Source organism: Thunnus maccoyii, chromosome 14 (assembly GCF_910596095.1).
Source record: "Thunnus maccoyii chromosome 14, fThuMac1.1, whole genome shotgun sequence".
Lineage (NCBI taxonomy): Eukaryota > Metazoa > Chordata > Actinopteri > Scombriformes > Scombridae > Thunnus > Thunnus maccoyii.
Genome location: NC_056546.1, coordinates 26,623,153 through 26,643,601, shown reverse-complemented (window position 1 = coordinate 26,643,601; position 20,449 = coordinate 26,623,153). Strand labels below are relative to the sequence as shown.

Here is a 20,449-nt window from a genome sequence, read left to right as displayed (position 1 = left end):
CTCCAGCTTTGTTCGGGTAGAGACCATCTGGACCAAACAATTTCCCAGAAGACGTTAAAATTATTGATAAAATCCACACCGAAAGTGTCACAAGCAGAGGACAGCCAGGTGCTCATGCTAATCGGCCTGCTGAAACACCCCATTCCATAGCCATATGTGGGGTTTGGTTCAGAAATATGGATTTTACCTTTGAATAATTTGAGGATGTTAAACAGGTGAGTGAAATAACACTTTAACAGTTCAGACTGCTGCTTGGGAATGTCATTTGTGCAGATTTTTTTTTCTACTTCAGGGTGGGATTTTATTATGTCTGGAACTTTGTCTGAAATGTCAAGCACTTTGGCGCCAGGGAAACAGAAAGTATGTGCCTTTCCAACTCTCACGTTTCTGATAATCAAGTCTCTGATTATTAGCGTTGTCGGAGGCTTATGGGGATGTTGTGGAGAGGTGGCATTAGCAGCAGCATGGCAATCAGCAGCAGCATCCTGGCGGTCTGCAGCAGCCAGGTGAGTCACTGCTGGCTGCTCTCCCTGACCAGTGGAGCTGGACCCAGCACCGTGCTTGTTGTGTGCTGCACCAGCCTGCGGCCCAAGGCAGCAAAAAGAAGGCAGCAGAGCTACAACCCTCCCCTAATGGAAGGCCCAAGAGCAGTTTGGCATTAGATGGGGAGGTGACAGAGAAGCCTGTCACCGGCACTGTTGAATTTATTTTCAAGCTGGATCTCCTGAGGTTGTTGAGAGCGTTAAGACCGCTTGCCACCTTGTTTACCTCCACCAATGACAGACCAACCTTCTGCAGGCTCAGTATAGGGGGTAGAGCTGGCCGGAGTTTTGGGTTTAGCTCCCAAGAGGATCCAGGGATCTTCAGGCTGGCCAGGGGCAGCCTCAAGAGCTACAGTGGTGACGGAGCAGGACCATGGGATGGTGGTGTCGTTATCCACACGGACAGCTATTATTTCTCCACAGACAGAGATTATCACAGTGTCAGATGGACAGAAACACAAAGACGGAAAGATGGGGACGGGAGGGAGATATAAAAAGATAAGGTCAAGAAAAGATCATTCCCAACACCACATTTGCATGCATGGCTTACTACTACTTTCATGTTCAGGAGACTCGAGAGAATTTAAAGTAAGTTGTTTCTTTAAGATGGTCAAAAGCCTGTCTGGTGCTTGCCACAGCTTGGCATACACAAAGTCTGTCATTAAAGCAGTCTCTGAACAAACAATGAACACACACTTCACACACTGTCTATACTAATTACTGCCATTGTCAATCTGTTTTCAGAATTACCCCAATCAAACCTGATAAATATCCCATCAGCTGTTTCACCACAGAAATTGTTTAATCTTTCCTGGCTGCAATGAGACATGCTAGTCAACAGATTTAACTAAACAATTGTGATGCTACCTTGGCCTCGTCTTTATCATTTCCTTGTTTATTCTTTGCCATCTGGCTGTTTGCTGCCTTTCTACATGCGCCACAGCTTCAGATATCTCCCTTGAGATTTGTGCCTCGTCTTCACTTTATGCCTCTTAACGCAACAGCAGAACAAATTGGATCATTCCAAAAAATGGTGAATGTAATGAAGTCATTTTAAAACTTGAAATATGTATGTTTTCTTTGCAGTTTATTATGGTGGTGAAACAGTGTTCAGGATAGACGCCAGGTACAGTCACAAATTTTGAGCTAAATTTACGTCACTTAACCCTAATGGCTACGCAAAAACAGAAAATATGTTTCGAACTTAAGTCTGTAAAAACTGTGAGGACAATTTTGAATACAATGTACAGGAATCAAAGAACTACACCTCTCCAATACACAGTAGTTCAAGGGGTAGTTAAAAATGGTGCTCATGGGTACACGACACCGGCCGCACAAAATCTCCTACTTCACACTGGCTATCATCACCTCTAATGGTGAAGCTGGTATGCACAAGTCTCTGACTGAAAATGACAACAAAGGTGACAATGTCCTTGTTGAAATGGATTAAGAGTGCCAAGAGAAAAAACGATTCTGATGGAAGTCTTCATTAAGCTCCATTGCCAACTTCAGTAGCTCTCTGCAGTGTGAATCACACATGGGCTCAGGTGTCCTGCATGAGTCCAGTATTGCAAACCTGTAACCAACCCATTACCTGCTTACTCATTACTGTATCTCTAAATAAATTCCAAACCGACCCGACCTGTTAAAGCAAGACCTACAACCTGACCCGCACCTGTAATCAAACAGGCTCGGTGGTGGCTGCTAGCATGTGTAGTAAAGGCAAAAGTTGGGGTAGCAGGAATGGTGGGAGCACACAACAGTCTGAGACAAAAATAAATGTTAAATATTAAAAAAAACAACAACAAAAAAAACAGTGACACTTGCAGATTATGGAGGCCAAACCACAGAACTCGCAAAGTTGTCTTTGGATAGTATTTGTTTGTGTTTTCAACTGCTCAGAACAGCTCATTAACAGAGGTGCACACAGACCTCTGCAAACTCCTGTGTATTTCACTCAGATCTGGTACACAGTAGATACAATACATTCAATAATTATTTAAATCCACAGACATAGCAGATGGATTTAAATTACCTTCTAGTCACTGGTCTAAAAATGTTCTTTTTTTATAATTGTGAAATACTTTCTAACTTTAGAGATGTCAACAACAGCTTTTCACACTGACTGATATACTGAACATCAGTATTGTTGAACATTCTTAATTACTGGTCCAAGCCACCAGCTTGGAAGATCTTTGAACACAAGACTCACCACTTGAACTAATGTCCCAGCATCATCTCATACCATAGTACTGTACATCCAAAAATCTGAACTAGTGATCCAATTCTTCATGGAGACATTATGTATGTGTTGTTCATCTGCATTGTTGCCAAAGCTCCAATGTTTTTGAATTTTGTTTTTACTTCATTACTCATTATTACTATTTAAATTGCTAAAAAAATTGGAAATGTGTCTCGTCAGTTTGAGGGTCTGGAACATAGACTGTATACAAGATGAACGTAGCAAGGTGTGACATCACTCATTGGTTTACATTGGAGCTGTTTGAATCCCAGAGTTGGAGCTAGGATGTTTCAAATAAGGAGTGCAGGTGTTGCCTTTAATGCTCTGGAAACACAACATTATCTCAGACTGAAGCAAACACTAGCTTACTGGGAACACTGAGTGGTGCTACTTTAGCTAAGTTGTGCTAACAGGGCAGCTACTGCAGTCAAGTAACATTAAACTTACTGAAATATTGCGACAATAGTCTGGCTCAGTGCAAGTCCCGGAGGCGGGGAGAGCAGCAGGTGAGCCAACTGTCAATCACAGCTGTCAATCAACGCCCACACGGCAGACATCAAAGCTACTATAAGTCTTCAAATCTTATTAACAGAGCAATAATTTCCAAAATGACCACCAGCACACTTATTAGAGGGCCTCAATTTAGCATTTAGCATTAGAATTTCGTGTACTTCCACATTGGCTTCAACCTTAAGCCTTGATAGTTGCCGCTTGGCCTGGAGCCAGGCTGCAGAGTTCCAGTAGTAGAGGATGTTACACCATTATAACTCTGCACACTCTGCTGCATTTGCTTCTGTCTGAAGCTTAAATGAAAGTAAGCAATGCAAATCTGTAATGGAACTGTATTACAGCCCTGTTTTGGATGGCTGATAAAATACACCAAGCATTCCTTAGCTAACTCTTAAAGCCAGCCAAAGAAAAATGAATTCTCAGAAAGAGATTACATTACTAACATCAACCCCTCCTCACCTCCTTCATACCATGCCTTCCTCCTTTCCTTCCTCACCACCTTCTTTCCCTGCTCCTTTTGGCTCTCTAAACTACCTTAGGTTACAAACTAACACTGGCTGTGTCTTTCTTAGGGCAGAACAGATGAATGCTTTCTACATTTCCATCTTTTTCCCTCCCTCCTCAACTGTTAAGGCATCAAACGACTGCTTGCTCTTGTTGCCTGTGGTGGTGAAAAGAGCGCAGCTGAGATGTGAATTCAGACCATTTCCTAGCCCCCTACTTATTCTGTTGATGTCTTTTGGTTTTTTTTTCTCTCTCTCTCTCTCTCTCTCAAAACTTCCTCCTCTTCCGACTTTGATGCTGCCGGAGATGTCGACACAGCACTAAACAGGCACAGATGGACTGATAATGAAGATAAAGAGAAAAGATGCTGGAGGGTAAGAGGGAGAGGAGCAGTGCGAGCTGGGTGAAAGAGGATGAACAGAGGTTGAATAGATATTAGGACTTAGAGATAGAAGTGCTGGCTCTCCACCGTGGCGAGTACTGATAGTGAAAGAGAAAGATGGTTAACATCTTAACAGAAACTTGTCTGCTGGGTAGACCTTTAACAGCTTCATTTGTACTCTTGCAGAGGACACTCGCTGAAGCAAAGTCGAATCGTTGTACAGAGACTAATAAAACAAGAATTAGGAAGGCTGAGGGATGGGTTTAATATAACTGTAATATAACTCAGCAGTCTTCTCATAGAATATTAAGCCAACTGAATGACCTTGAGTCATGTTTTGTGGCACGGTTGCATTAAGTATCATAAATCTCCTTGCAATGACAAATGGGTGTACTTATACAACTTAATGACAACAAGAGATACAACATGGATCTTACGCTAACGGCCCATTTCTGTCTTTCTGACTTTGCTAAAAGTTAAACTTTAAGCAAAGTCTACAGCCCTGACAACAACTCTGTTTGGGTTTAGTCAGGCAGTACTTTAAGCTAAATGCTAACATCCACATTTTAACGTCACTAAACTTCCCCAAACACAAAGTAATCAAGGCCAATGAGAATGTCAATAGTTTTGCAGGCACAGTATTTTGTATTGTATTGTGTAAGCATCGGACAAATTGACATTTTGACCCGATGTTGGCATTAGTGAAAAGTGATTACAGTTCATTCTGAGGGGGACATAAATATGTGTACTACAGATAGACCAAGTAATCAGTTTGGCTGATTAATCAGCGCCAATAGGACGTTTTACAAACAATCGGAATAGGCAGAACTTAGCTCCGATAGTGGCTGATGGCTGCACAGCCTCCACCAGTCACACAGAAACATATATCACCGTTTTACATGGAGGCTCATACACAAAGTCAAGGTAATCAGGGTTTTCCCTACCATTATAAGACTCAGGCGCAGTGCCTAAGCTGAGTGAACAGAGTCTCTACCGCATTTTGCTGTCATTTACAGACCGCGTTATGCTGTCATTTACCTAACCCTAACCCTAACCCCCAACCCTTACCCTAACCCTCTAACCCTTACCCTAACCATAACCCTAACCATAACCCTAATCATGCTGCTTCTGTCCTCTCCTCTTTGTGTGTGACACACATACACACAAGAGTTATACGAGTTGACGAGAACTATGCTTGTTACTCTAAGTGCAATATGTACTTTATCAAACCACCTGTTCAACAAGCATGAGCATGTAGGAAAGCCATATTTCCACCTGCTCTGTCCGCAGTCTCCTGGTGTGTTTTACACAACCACAGCTTGTTAAGCTAATAGCAAACTGTTACGAACAAGCTAAAACGAAAGCTGTCTGTATGTAGCCTAACTGTTCATCTTAGTTTGACATGAATCTTAAAATTTGGTAAATTCTTGTAAACTTAGCTACAGGCTGAGACAATGAAAATTGACAGCAGAAGTATTATGAAAAAAGATCAAGTCTGTGCTAACTGTGAACTCTGACAGAGAGAGTCTGAGTTTTCCCGTTCAACAAAAAGACAAACGACCTCAGCTACACTCTCCCTGCAGCTCTGATGTCAGAATACAATATGTCAGCGGATAGCAGAAGTTAACTAAACTGCCACAGTTGGCTGCAGGAACTCATAGAACACTGGCGAGCTCTGTGGACACTGCAGACAGGACATCCTCATGACTAACACAGGCAAATAAGGGTGAAAATCAGCAAAGGCTTCCTCCAGGGTGACTGTGTTGCTCTCTTGTGACATTTTTAGGCCAATCACTGGGTTCATCACAGAGGGTTTGCAGGAAGCAAAGCTCTGATGCCTTGTTGATTCCAATAACATTGTGAATTTGTGGTCCATATACTGATACACACACACAGTACCACTGATTCACTCATGGCAGAACAATAAGCTCATGCTGCATGGGCAATGGAAATGGAGTGGCTGCACTCATGTACTCCACTGTGAACAAAGTACTGCAAGCTGCCTGTTACAAAAGAACACAGTCCCTCTCCCACATTCGCCATCTCTCTCACTCTCTCACACACACACACACACACACAAAAAACTCTTGCATGCACAAGAATTTGCAGTCAGTGTTTGTACCAATAAAGCTTTCTGAATGCCATAAATTTGGTTTGAAGCTTCTAACAATAAATAACTCATTCCAAGCAAGTGTCAGAAGTGAAATGCTAAAATGTCCAAACAGCATATGAAACATCAAGCATCATTTGAAATGTTTTCATGTCAGTGTCAGAGTAAAATCTGAGGATGAGTATTGATATCAGAGCAATGCTTTTTTTCAATACTTTCCTTTAGTGAATATAAACTTGTTTTTTTTACAAAAACATTTAAAGCAAAACTACATAACTTTTGAAAGAAGGAATAAGGCAGTCTTCCTCTCACAAATAAAAAGCTCAATTCAATTCAATTCAACACATTCAGGGGTTTTGCTGCTACAGTCTTATTTTCTCTTTATTAAGCATTAGCTTATAGTAGCTAACATTAACAAATCTTAGATACGGCTGTTTAACTGACATTACTGAGCCAGTTTGCTGACTTCATGGCTCTACAGTACTTGTGTGAAAGCTTCCTGTTTTTATTATGTCACAGATAATATTAAACAGGAAAACCAGATTATATTTGTGTGTCCTGCTTGTGATCACATTCCACTCACTCAGTCCGGTCACCTACTGTAATAATGATGTTTTTAAAGCTGCACTAATCAATATTTCTCCATTAACAACGGTTCAAAAATATAAAAGGAGCTGCTCGTGATGACGAACCCATGAATGTGTTAGTTGAGACAAAAACATGGATTTACATTTGCAAGGTGGACACAAACATAACTTCAACTAAATTATAATGTTGCTCTGTATCTGCTTGATATGTAAATAAGGAACCGTTTGAGACCATATTGTATTTACAGCTTATTGTTTGGCTCCAAGTAGCAAAATAATCACAACTAATGCAGTTTAACTCAACAGACTCAAGATAATCTTGGGAAATGAAGTGAAATTCATCACGCCATTATAATATGAGAAACACTTCAGCAATAGTAACAAAAAACAAAGTTCTCACATCAAGTAGTGTTTCATGTTACCTTTTATATAGAACTTTGTCTATATAAAATACAATAAAAAGACCCAAAACTGTGTAAAAATTAGGCAACATCTCATCATAGACTAAGAATGGGAGCATCTTCCAGTAACTTGACAACTTTCAAATCACTTCATTCATTCAGCACTTTGAAAATGTTGCAATTTGTTATGCAACCAACGATGATCCAACTGCATCATAATATTCATCATGTTACAGTATCAACACTGAACAAATCCAGTTTTCAACTGAGGGTAAATAGCCTGAGCTACTGGTAAATACATAAAAACCAGTATGATGATGTAACTCCAGTGAAGAAGCACGCAGAGACTGTTCATCTATAAGCTCTCAACAAATAAGCCACACCGACACATCCCTCGCTCTCACACACAAACTATATAGCTCAGGGTTACTGTAGCCTGCCTCTCCTTCTTCATTTGCAGGAAAACTGCTTAAAGTGATAATGAGTTGTTTTTAATAATTAATTTGCATATAAAAGCCGAGCCGTCTGTGTGGGTGGCAGAAACAGATCCTAGATCACAGTCTGGCTGCTGGCATTGCTTCAGAGAAAGCCAGAGAAAAAACAGGGAGTGAGGCAGGAGAGAGAGAGAGAGAGAGAGAGAGAGAGAGAGAAAGAAGGAGAGGATGAGGGAAACAAAAAGAGACACAATGAGAGGAAGAGGGATAAAGATGCGCGAGACTGCTGTGAACAAGACATTTCGCATTAATGTAATGTGTTTGGTGTTTATGCTTCAGAGTGTTTTCCTTTCTCTGCAACTTTTTTTTTTTTTTTTTTTTAAACGCTGTTCAGTTGGTGTCGGTGTGTACTTTATAACTTTGATCTCTTACATTCGGGCAAAATCTGTAATCATTTTAAATCAAAATCACAAATTTAACTGTGCAGTAAAAATCAGCTAGCGTTAAAATGCTGAAAGTGTCAGTGGTGCGTTTGGCACAGTCAGCTGTAGCTAATTTACATTAATTACATGAGTGGGCTAAACTATTATTTACACTCCGCCAAAGTTAGTGTTGTCCCACAGGAAACATTTCATTTTGATGTTTGGAGAGATAGAGAGTGGGCTGTGCTTTGTTTTGTTTGCTGATCTCTGAACTTCTCTCTGCAGCTCTCTTCTTCACACAACTATTTCAGTCACTTTTCAAGTGAACAACCGAGTGAAACGCTATGAAAGCCTTCAAGGAGAGACTGTCTGAAATATGCGCCGTTATCGCTGTATTTAAACATTATTACGTCTCCCCTTCCTCTATGACAGCCGTCCTTGCACTCTGTCTTCCAGTGTGCTCATTCCAAACAACTATAAACACTTCTGGTTTCTGGTGAAGTAGTTCTGATCGACCATAAACCAGCTTTAGTCTATATAAAACTAGCTTGGTTTACTTAGAAGTTGACAAATCAAAGGAAGACCTCACTAACCTTCAACAACAAGCAACTGCATTAATTAGACAGATTTCTTTTCCCATGTTTAATACTCTGTAGACATCCAAAACAGGCTTAAAATATAAAATAATAATCCTAATTTGAATCCTAATCCCAATAATGGTCAGAAATTTTGAAAATAGATACCTGTGTCGACGTATCTTCTTACACACATCCAGGACAGCTGAGTCAAAATGCAGGCGAATGTAACGGCCCGTAGTTTTTTATGGGAAACACAGGCGATTGAATTTACACACTAAGATTGCATCACACATATTTTCATGAGCATTCACAAAACCCTGCATAACTCACAGTATGAGAGTAACTCACTGAAACACTCAAAAACACACACAACTTACATAGATAATCTCTCTGGAAACAAGAAAGGGAGATATGCACCCACCCGACCACACACACACACCCACACAATCACATCCTTTCTCTTCCTTCATCCACAGAAAAAGGAGATTGATTCTTGACTCTGACACACACACACACACACACACACACACAGACATCTCTACTTACTGAGAAAGACTGGTATCAGAAGATGACAGTGTTTTTGAAAGGTTATACTAACTGTGTGTACCAACTCTTGAGATCAGATACAACAAGGCTGTTGTTTTCAGGGATGAAAAGGATTTCACTGTTTTTTCACACATTTAAGCTTAACAGCCAGCAGTGTGATAGATTAGAGTGCAGGAAAGGTCGTAGCTGTAAAAATACAAACTTTACAGGTTTGATGAGTGAAAGACAAGGATGCTGGAAGCCAACCAAGAGCCCTTGGCACTGAAAAGTCAGTACTGGAACTCATTTAAATGTGTAAGAAATATGAAGTAGCATGACTCAACTTTTTACACAACAGCAGCCAAAACCATGCAAACACTCCTTGATATAGTTTTTAGCCAAAGGGCAAGCAATGGGACATCATTCATATTCAATCATAAATATGAAGTTTCCTAAAAGAAAAGTGCGTGTGTGTAGATTTTGTAATTTTTTTTTAGGTGATAAGAAAAAACACTGGGCAGCCTTTCAACAAAAAAAAAATTTCATTAAGTTAAAAGGATTGAAAAGCTGTCATTTTCAATTTAAGTTGGTTTCTGTGTTTAACAGATACTAGCATCAAACAGCTTTACATCAAACCTATGAAACAAACAACCACAGATGTACAGGTTATATGAAATGGCCTCCAACTGCGGCGGCTGTGTGCACACTGTTACAATAACATGTACAGGCAGAGCAAAATCCTCAAAATATAAAAATGTAACTGCTGATACTCACAGGAGCAGCATCCAGAGCCTCCTTGTCATAGTACTTTTTCCTCTCATACTTGTCCCGGATGAAGACCTCCACTGCTCTGAAGGTTAGAGTTAAGGACTGAAATACTGCACAGGAATAACAATATACTGTAGTATATCCATCATGCACATACATGTAATAAAATCACTGAAAACAACCTCATAATTTTAGTGTGTGATACTGTAGATATCTAGATACCTATATATGTATAGATACCTGACATAAGGCTGGGTAGATGGATAATAGGGGTACGCAATACCAAAAATATTTGCTTGCAACCCAATTAATAAAGTACATTAAGACCAGGGCCAGTCTCACCGCTACCTGGGCAATATGGACAAAATCAAATATCACAATATTTTTGACCAAATACCTCAACATTAATATTGTGACAGTATTGTAGGGATGATTAGTGGTGCTTTAACTAAATATTTACACACTGAGATTTTTGATAAATGATCATCAGTAATGTGGATATAATGACTAACTGAGGAAAGGCAAATAATAGAACAGCTAGAACAGTCTGGTACGTTCAGAAGATGACATCATTTTACTGTAATGCAGCCTTTAAAAGCAAGAAAAGACAACACTTATTCCATATCATGATATTATCCAAAATCTAAGATGATATCTAGTTTCATACTGCCCAGCCCTTCTGCTACCAATATGTTTCTTTTTGCTGTTCTCTGTTAATTACCAGATGAAATGCATGTTCAAACACAGGTCACTTTTTAAATGGTACAGAATGTTTATTTTGTGAATTATCCTGAATAATGCTGCATGCAAGCACACAACAGTAGCAGAGAAGCAAACAGTCCATTAAAAAAGTCTTAACGCGCCCTTGGGCCCTATATTTGTGGAGGCACAACAGCAGGCAAATGCAGCACTCTGACAGTTTAGTATTTTCCTGACCTTGAAGTTCGCTTTGCCCATCTGTATAGTATTTTGGTGCCCAGCAAAGAGCACAGAGTGCACAGGTAAGAGGTTTTTTCAAATGAGGCAGATTAAAGTGAGTTTCTGCTATTTTTGTGGATCGTAGATGAACCACGTCCATTTCAGGCTCAACGTCATGATTTGGTGATTGCATCAACAAGAGCTGCATTTATTTATTAAGAATTAAGGGTGATTCTTACAATATCTGTTGTCCACAGCTGCTTTATATTGTATACTTCGATTCATTAAATCCCTGCAGCATCTGAAGGCAGGAGATCAGATATGTTGATAAATCTGTAGCCTCCAATTTGAGAAGCGCCGCGTCAGAGCGCAGTGTCATTACGGACGGTCATTCACTGTGTTTACATTCATTTTTCTGATATACTGTATCATACATCAGATTGGACGGTTATAACTATATATTCTGCCTGTTTTTGAGGGAGACATCAGTTTACCAGAGCTCATCAATCCTGCTTTTTTCTAAGCAAAAGCATATCATGTCTTATTCTTGTTTTATTCTACATTTTACAATATGATGTGACCATTTACAACATGCCTGGGATAAAGTAGGATTAATGCTGAATCAGCGTTGGATTGACATGATCATATAAACAGCTTCACCAAACCTTTTTTTTTATTTTACATCTTTATTTCTATTGTCATTGTGTGTTCATGTCATGCTGCTCAGATAACTAAATGATTTTCTGGAGAAGCCGATTGGTTTGATGACTCATTGTTGTTATGCACTGTAGGTGCGCTTGGAGACGATCACACAGTCTGTGCCCCCAAGACCTAAAAATGTTAATGTTCAGCTGAAAACCAAATTAAAACGTGTGAAAATGAATTTGAAGAAGAGCAGTATATTCCTGAAACCACCCCCTTTGTATATTCAAGTTGAATACTCTGATTTTGCCTTTCTCAGAGTATTTCCTGATTTATTTTTTTTTGCAAGGCTGTGCAATGCTTCTCTCAAAATGTCATGATTACTGAGAACCCCGTTAAAAGCCATCAGATCTGTATCTCCTTAACTAACCGCACTGACATTATTAATATTGTCCAATCAAAGTCAGTTAACTTAATTCCATCAGTCTATCAATAACAGCGGTTATGTGTGGTTGTGGTGTTTACATTAGGATTCCACACTGAACCTCACACTCATGAACTCCAACTCACACAGTCCAAAACACCATCACACCCAGGCGCTACATCAGCGCTAATCTCGACTCTCTTATCTCCCTATTTCAGCGGCAACGTTTCTGTCAGATCGAGTAATAGACTTCAAAAGATTGAAAAATGATGACCACCCGTTCGAGTCGAGCTACGAGATAGGCTGGAAGAGGCAGGCTGCTGCTGGGGCTGCATCTCAAACACGGCGCCTTATTTATTTCTGTACTGCTGACTAGAAACAGCAGAGCGGATAGGATGCTGCATTACGATACTCAGCACAGCGGCGAGGGCTATTGTGAATAAATGTGTGGGAAATGACAAAGTGGTTATGTATATATGACTACAAATGGGCGTTAGACGAAGGTAGATGCAACACCAATGAAAGATCTGCAAAACACACACCATAGAGAGTGATGTATGAGCCCACTGCTGACCTCTGACATCAGTCATATCTGGTCTAGTCAGTGCTGGACAGCTGTGATGATGTCATACACTTCAACTTATGACATATTTATTAGACTGTAAAACAAGTCAATGGTATCAGCGGGAAGACCTGAGCTGAGTGTGCTGATATGTTTTATTATTTCTATTCAGGTTTTGCAGTTGCTGCCATACTGGTGAGCAAAAAACAAGCTATTCTTGGTTCTGCTAGCATTCAGATGTATTAATACTGCAGGCAGCTAGTTTCATGTGAAATAAAAATTTCCACAATGCTAGACACTACTATCAAAGACCCTTCAACATGTGGGCAGGAGAAGCTGGGGGCTGAAAGGCTCAGGAATCTGCTTTCTTTTTTACTCTCTCAGTGAATAAAACTATGTAAACACTGCAATGGTACAGCAATAGAAATACTCCTAAACCAGTAAAGAGAAAAAGGCAAAACAGAAGTTACCTGGATATAACTGCGGTTCTATGTGTACATGCGTAGCCCGTTGTTGTTCTGTATCACAAAGTAATTGAAATAATGTAAATGCATCCATCTAGTGTTGCAGCGGTGCTATCAACAGGAGACATCTGACGCAGAGCTATAAATCAAAATCTACGTCGTAGGTGCAGCGTCTGCAGCTGGACCGCTGTTGACCGCTTGCATCAAGTAAAAATTCAGCTTTAGTGTCACATAATCTTTTGAGTTGCAATTCTGGTATAAACATTGGACAAACAGCATGCCTTTTTAGACTAAATTAAAGATATTTTTACAGCTTAGTACTACAAGTAGAAGTAGTCAGTTGAATTTTTCCAAACATAAAAATTGCACTGTCCTTAAAACCCATAGTTTTAAGAGCATATTCCCATTCCCATATTAGAATTACAATAAGTAATTCTAGTCTGCATTAATGTCAGTAATAAGTGTAAATACTCCAAGAAAACATGTCTGCACTTGTGTAAAAACATTCCAATACACACAAACACACCAATGTAGGAGGCTGAAACACGAAAAAACAAATAGAGGGAATCAAACTGCACCTTCTCATTTACATATATAACCACAGTAAATAACACGGCCAAAATGATGTGTGAGTACAAAAACACAGAAGCACACATAGGAACCGCTCACACACACACTCAGGCCATTGCGCTCCTAATCCTGGGTCTGTTATCTGCTGTTTTCAGCCAGCGGCGCTGCTGTCAGAACGACTAATGGACTTCAAAAGAGTGAAGAATGATGACCACCCGCACAAATGGGCCTGCCAGATACAAGATAGGGTATTAGAGCAGCATTTCAAACAGGGAGATTATTTATTTCAGTCTGGTGGTGGAAATATGAACATATGCTGCTGTGTTAACCACACAGCTGTCTTGTCTTGTGTAGCAGAAAAGGGCAAACTGGAAACCGCTGTTACACCGATGGATAGACAGACCGCTGGAGGTGTCCTGGTTAAATGTGTGGAATGACGCTGACGTGGCGAGCCTGTCACGTCCTATTTGGTGCTGGAAATGATTGCGGATGTGCCGATGAAGCAGAAGTTTGATGGCGATGAGTTAGATTGGATGCTGTAATTTCTCCGTCTTGATACTAAGCTCGCTCAAGTTGTAATTTACAGTGTCAGCTGATATTTATACTGAATTAAGGATATTAGGCAGTCAGCATCATTCACATCTTATATGATGAGTTCACACTCTGATCACAGCTATATGAAAACAGTTTGTCAGCATTTATATTTTACTTTCATCTCACATTTTATTTATGTATCAAAACCCTGATATGGTCATAGAGCTCCATTGTTGTCCAAACACCATTAACAAGAATACGTGTCTACAGCCATACAACATGCCGTCATGCTCACAATGACGATGCTAATGCTGATAGCTAACTCTTGCTAATTATCACTAAACACAGAGAGTACAGTTAAGGCTGAGGGGCAATGTGATTATTTTTGCGTTGTGTTCAGTTATAAACCAAAGTAAAGGATACTTTGATGATGAAAAGTCAGGTGATCACCAAAGTTATTGGAATTCATCGAATGTTTGTACCAAATTTTATGAGAATCCATTCAATAGTTGTCAACACACTTGACTAAACAAGCAAAATATCAATCTCATTGTAGCTAGAGGAAAAGTCACCAAAGTCAGTAGGGTTCATCAGCTGGGGACCATGAATATGTGTACCACTTTTCATGGAAATCTATCCAATAGTTTTCAAGACAGTTCACTAAAAGCCAAAGATGTCAACCTGCTGCTAGCACTACAGAAAGAGTCAGGGAAATACCAAAGCCAGGAGAATCCATCCTCTACGAAACACAAATGTCTGTACACAACTTCATGGTAATCCATCAAATAGTTAATGAGATATTTAAGTCTGGTTAAAGTGGTGGACCTACTGGCTGTTATTGCCATCCACAGAGAACAGCTAAAAACACATCAATTCGACACACTGTCGCACCGGGTGACATGTTGCTTCATTACAATGAATACAGCCGCTGTAGTTTATTTAGAGTCATTATCACATACACCGTCCTGCTGCAGTAAACACTCAATAGCTAACTCTGCAGCTGAAAACTCAGCAAATGCACTGTTTACTCCCGATGGAGTAAGGTTTACTAAAAACTACAGTTGCCCTTTGTTTTAGGAAATTATTGAGCCTAGTTAAAAAAGATAAAATCTATATACACTTTTGACACATTTTTCCAAGATTCACGTCTTCAGCATGAATGAGTTTGGGACTGAGAGCAACAGACATGCTGAAGTCAAAATATTTTGAGATATTTCCTTTCCTGGGATTTGTTGACAACGGGAAAAATATATAACAGCAGCCTTATCCTATGCTGGCTGATGATCGATCAGAAATTTAGCTTTTATGCCAGTGAATGGTGACATAAGAAGTTTCATATAAATGTAGAGTAAAATGTAGTATTCTAGGTAGATGACAAATTAAAGACAAAAACTCAATAAATGAGTGGTGAAACATAACAGATACAGGTGTATTGTAAGATCAAGTAATTTACATTCTATTGTGCTCTGTGACATGCACAAAAATGCTGAGCATGCCCAGTTGACTTTGTCTCTGGATCCAGATCAAAGTGAGTTTATCCTAAGATAAAACATTTCTACCCTGATGGGAGTGGTATCTTTCAGGATGACGATGCCCCGTCCAAAGGTTACGAGGACTTACTGAATGATTTGATGAGTATGAAAATGATGTGACTCATATGCTGTGGCCTTCACAGTCACCAGGGGCCATTTGCACCAACAGGGCTCACGTCTGGTCTTAAGCTAAGTTGGTGTTAACTTGGTGTTCTAAGTCCAACCTAATAGTCAGGCTTAAGCCTTCTACTCACTAAGACTGGGAGTAAATCTTACACCTAGTCAGGAGCAGGCGTAAAGTTCAAATCTTTGCCTTGCTCAGGAGGTCTTTCCACTTTTTCCGTACAACATTTTCTGAGCCCAAGTCTGAGCAATCATTGATATTATTTCTCTCCAAGTCGACTGCTTCTTCTTATTTGGTATTACATTGGACTGCTTGGCAGTCAGCGTTTGCTTGCGCTGGCTGTACAGCTCTATTAATTTTCTTATCTCAATGTCCGTGAAATTGCCTTTTCTTTTTCTTTGATCCTCCATATTGTTGCCGCAAATTAGAAATTATTAGCTACAAATTAGCAAGACAGCAGGAGATTGTTAACAATGGATCCTAGCAACGCACGCTGTTGGCCAATAGCCATAGTCGCGTGGGCATTCACATGGACGGGCATTGCTAAGACCGGGTGTAGTTAAGACTAAGCTTAGGTTTGGTTGGTGCAACTGACGTAAAGTCCATTCTAAAGACTGGTCTTAACAAAGAGCGACTTAGCAGTTAGGACTAGGCTTATTAAAGATCAGTTGGTGCAACCCATCCCTGATCTCAACCTAACCGAACACCCATGGGACATTTTGGAGCAACAGGTATGACAGCGCTCTCACAATCATCAAAACACTAAATGAGGGAATATGTTTTGGAAGAATCGTGTTCATCCCGCTTGTAGAGGTTTCACCATGGAGCACTGAAGCTGTTTTGGTGGCTCGTGGTGAAATAAAGAACTTTACTAATATGAGTGACAAAAGAAAGGAAGCATAAAGGGAAAAACTTCACGTTGTTTTTTCATTGCATTTGTCAAAGATCTATATGTGACCCAAGTATGGTGACAAAAGTCATTTTCATGCAAATGTATGGTGACATATGAAGTTTGTATGCAAATATATGGCGACACGGGGAGCTTTCAAGGTTTTTTGTAAATATATAATGACATATATATGGTGATATAGTGTGTTCTTATGCAAATATATAGTGACATACTAGATGACATGGAGGGCTTTACATTCATGCATGGTGACAGGCAGATTTTATGCACATGTACGATGCCAGCAGGGGTTTATAGGCAAGTGTTCAGTAACAAGGGGTTTATGGTGAGAAACCAAGTTTTTATGTAAATGAATATGAAGTTGAATGAATGCTGGGACCAATAAATACACAGTGTGTGAGAGCAAATGACAGAAAGCAGGCAGGAGGAGGATACTGGTCGGTCTGTGGCCGTCTGAAGTTCTCTGGTAGGTGGGCTTCATACAGCTGCCTTGCCTTGTTGTTGCCCATGTCCACCATACTCTGCAAGGAGAGGAAAGAAAAGGAAGAGAAAAAGAGAAAGAAATGTGTCCTTAATACATGGAAGGCAATTGGTAAAACACTTGAGAGAGCGTGTCTCACAAACACACACAGCGAGTTCTTTCATACAATACATCTGCATTCAACTCGATTTGCCCGACTCGACTCGTCTCCATGCACACACTCACACACACAAACACGCGGAGTGAAAGACACACTGGCCGTATGTGTCAAGGCTAAATTAAAAGGAGGGTGATAAATGGGGTGATGATAGGCAAAGTGGAGGAGACGGAGTCGGAATAATCAGCCATCCAGAATTAATTAGTCATTGAAAACAGTGATTAACATTCAGAGTGAGACTCTTTCTACTCACACTCAGCTGATGGATAGGCACTGCCTTGAAGAAACACACACACACACTCACACACACAACAATTGGATGTATTAACTGCTAGATGATTAAATAGATTACTGGCATGCTGAGGTGAGTTTCAGACACACATATCTCTTCCTGATGTACTGTGTGTAATGTAATCAATGTGACATGCTACTTATCCACAAAACACACACCTATATATACAGACTAATTACTAGGGGCGTAATGGTACACAAAAGTCACGCTTCAGTATGATTTCAGTAGAGCAGGAAAAAAAAGAAAGGAAGAAAATAACATTTCGGTCTTTTATTTTGAATTAATTGGTCATAACGATTACTGAAACAGTTTAGTAGTGCTGCAGTGGAAAAAGAAAACTACCTTTCTGTTAGTTGCAGGGAGTCGGGACACCTGCTGACAGATGTTTTATGCTGATTTAGGGTCTAACTGTACATAAATTAGTTGAAACTAGCTCCACCTCCAGCAGCTACAACAGTAACATGCTGCTCTAACACTGATGCTTCAGTATTAATAACCTAATGATGTCATATATAATAATATATCAGTCAGAGGGACTAAATCACTACTTTTACTGCAATACTTCAACTATATTGTTCTCTCTCAGAGCTGGTTCTTACAACGTGTTTGTCTGACAACGTCAGAAATCAAATGTGTTTATGTTCTGAACAGCTTTACTCAAATGCAGAGTGAAAGCCGACCATCGCAGAGAGGCAGGGGGATGAGGAGATGAAATCGTTTAGGTCACAAAGCCTATTCATCGTACGACTGCATGTACCAAACTGTAACGTCCGTACCGTGATGGTTCAGGGAGAATACATGTGCAGTTACACCCCTGCTAATTACAGCTGTCTATCTTCTCTACGCACGTACGTGTACTGTCCACTGGAATACATACTGAATTCTGCATTTATGTTGCAGTATTTCTATAACACTGAAATGTGAACCTTTGAATCCAGGGCTGGTTTTGCTGAGTTTTCACTCCTTTCATTTAACCCATTATGACCTCGGGCGCCCTCTAAAAAAACATTCTAAAACCTAAGTAACCTCGTAACCACCTGAGGCTAAGACGGGCTAAGAGTGCTGAAAAAAATAAGGCATCAACAAAGCATCCCATAATGCATTTCACCTTCTCCACACATGTTGCGATCTATCGGTCACGTGTCTTGAAAACAATGACATCACAGGGCTCAGTAGGGTCATCACTTGACATGTTAGTGGTACCACAGATGTTCTAGGACAGTTTTTATGTAAAAAAAAAAAAAAAAAAAAAAAAAAAGTAAAAGCAGATTTTGACTTTTTCTTTCTTTCTTTCTTTTTTTTTATTTTTTTTATTTTAACATTAGTCAAAAAAACATTAAATCAGGACCGTAACTTGATAGTTCCCGTTAGCTTGGTTGTTAACGACACAGCTTACACATCCACACAGACTTCTGTGACTCCAGAGCTGCTTAATTTAACACCTTACAAGTTTGTGAAGTGCTTTGTGCACTGTCAGAATTTTAAAACGGAGACTTTTCATATTTCTAGAGAGTGAATGAAAGGATGAGGAGAGAGGAAAGAGATAAGGCAGACATGCAGGACGCAACAGAGGAGACAGAAATATGGAGGAAGTGAAAAAAAAAAAAGTGCAACTAATTCAAGATTAAAAGAAGAAGTGAAGAATAAAAAGAGACAAGTCATGGATAGAGATGTACAAATTCTGAGAAGGCAGAAAAACAGGTGAGGTCTAACTTACAGCTGCATGTAGAATAACTGTACTGGTTTTAAAGGCACAGTCTGTAATCTATATGTAAACAAAATGATCCAATAACACAAGACTGAAACCTACTATAAAATGACTGACAGATCTTTCAATACAGGGATTAACACTACACAATAACTACATTGGCATGATTGTTTTCCTAAGCTTTTAGCGGGCCTTATACATTAGTAATTGTTGTTAACAGTAGCAGACAGTTTCAGTTATCATGAAACACAAAATGCTGATTTTTCATCTGCGAGTCACTTGACTTGGCTTTTAGTTTCAAAATCATAGTTCCCCATTTTCAAAATCATAGTTCCCTATCTGACCATCATGGCCTTCACAGTCATAACAGAGATAAAGAAACCCAGCCGTTTATTTCCCAATGTATATAATTTCAAATGTAAAAGTTAAAACCGTTTGAAATAATCTTAATGGGAACATCCAGTAACAGCTTGATAAAGGAATGTATGATTCTATTGGCCTGTAGACCTCGATAAGAATCAGATATAAATTACAGATATAATCAGTATAACAGTTATAACTTTTCTCTTATGTGATGTTCTTCAGAGACTACTTTAAATTTACAAATTAAAACAGTGCTACAGTAATTAGGATTAGTGGAAACAGTAACAACTTGTGAATTATCATTTATAGTGGATTCTTCACATTAATATTCAAGTTGTCACTCTTGCATTTCTATTCTGTTTTGTGTTCAAAGTGTGTGTGTGTGTGTGTGTGTGTGTGTGTGTGTGTGTACCTGGATCTGCTCTGGGGTCCATTGGTCCAGATTGACAGACTTGACTCTGGAGATGTGGACGCCCAGGTTGCGGTGGATGCCGGCACAGCGGATGCACATGAACACCCCGAGGTTCCATGACGCCCATCGAGGACCTGAAGAGAAAGAGAGAGAGAAAGATATTTCTGTTTTAAAGCTGCACTGGTGAACATTTTATGCCAAAAACCCTGCCGTGTTATCAGTTCGACTCTGTTGCAGAGAAGAGTATACCGTCCCCACCAATTGAGAACAGTCCTTCACAAATCTGCTTCAAAAATTCAAAAGGTGGCTCCAACTGCCACTTGCAGAAGCTACATACAGTTTTCAAATACTTTG

The 20,449-nt window shown here is 39.8% G+C and overlaps 1 protein-coding gene across 6 annotated transcripts in view; it reads right to left on the bottom strand.

Moving 5' to 3' along the window:
• Window positions 1-20,449, bottom strand: part of LOC121911388 (stromal membrane-associated protein 1-like) — a 112,580-nt gene that overhangs the window by 71,484 nt on the left and 20,647 nt on the right. For all 6 annotated transcript variants that reach the window (XM_042432796.1, XM_042432798.1, XM_042432797.1 and 3 more), the window contains exons 2-4: window positions 20,096-20,229; window positions 17,118-17,203; window positions 10,012-10,087 (exon numbers count right to left, since the gene is read on the bottom strand). In XM_042432796.1, coding sequence (XP_042288730.1) covers window positions 10,012-10,087; window positions 17,118-17,203; window positions 20,096-20,229 — 296 coding nt within the window. The remainder of the gene's footprint in view (window positions 1-10,011; window positions 10,088-17,117; window positions 17,204-20,095; window positions 20,230-20,449) is intronic.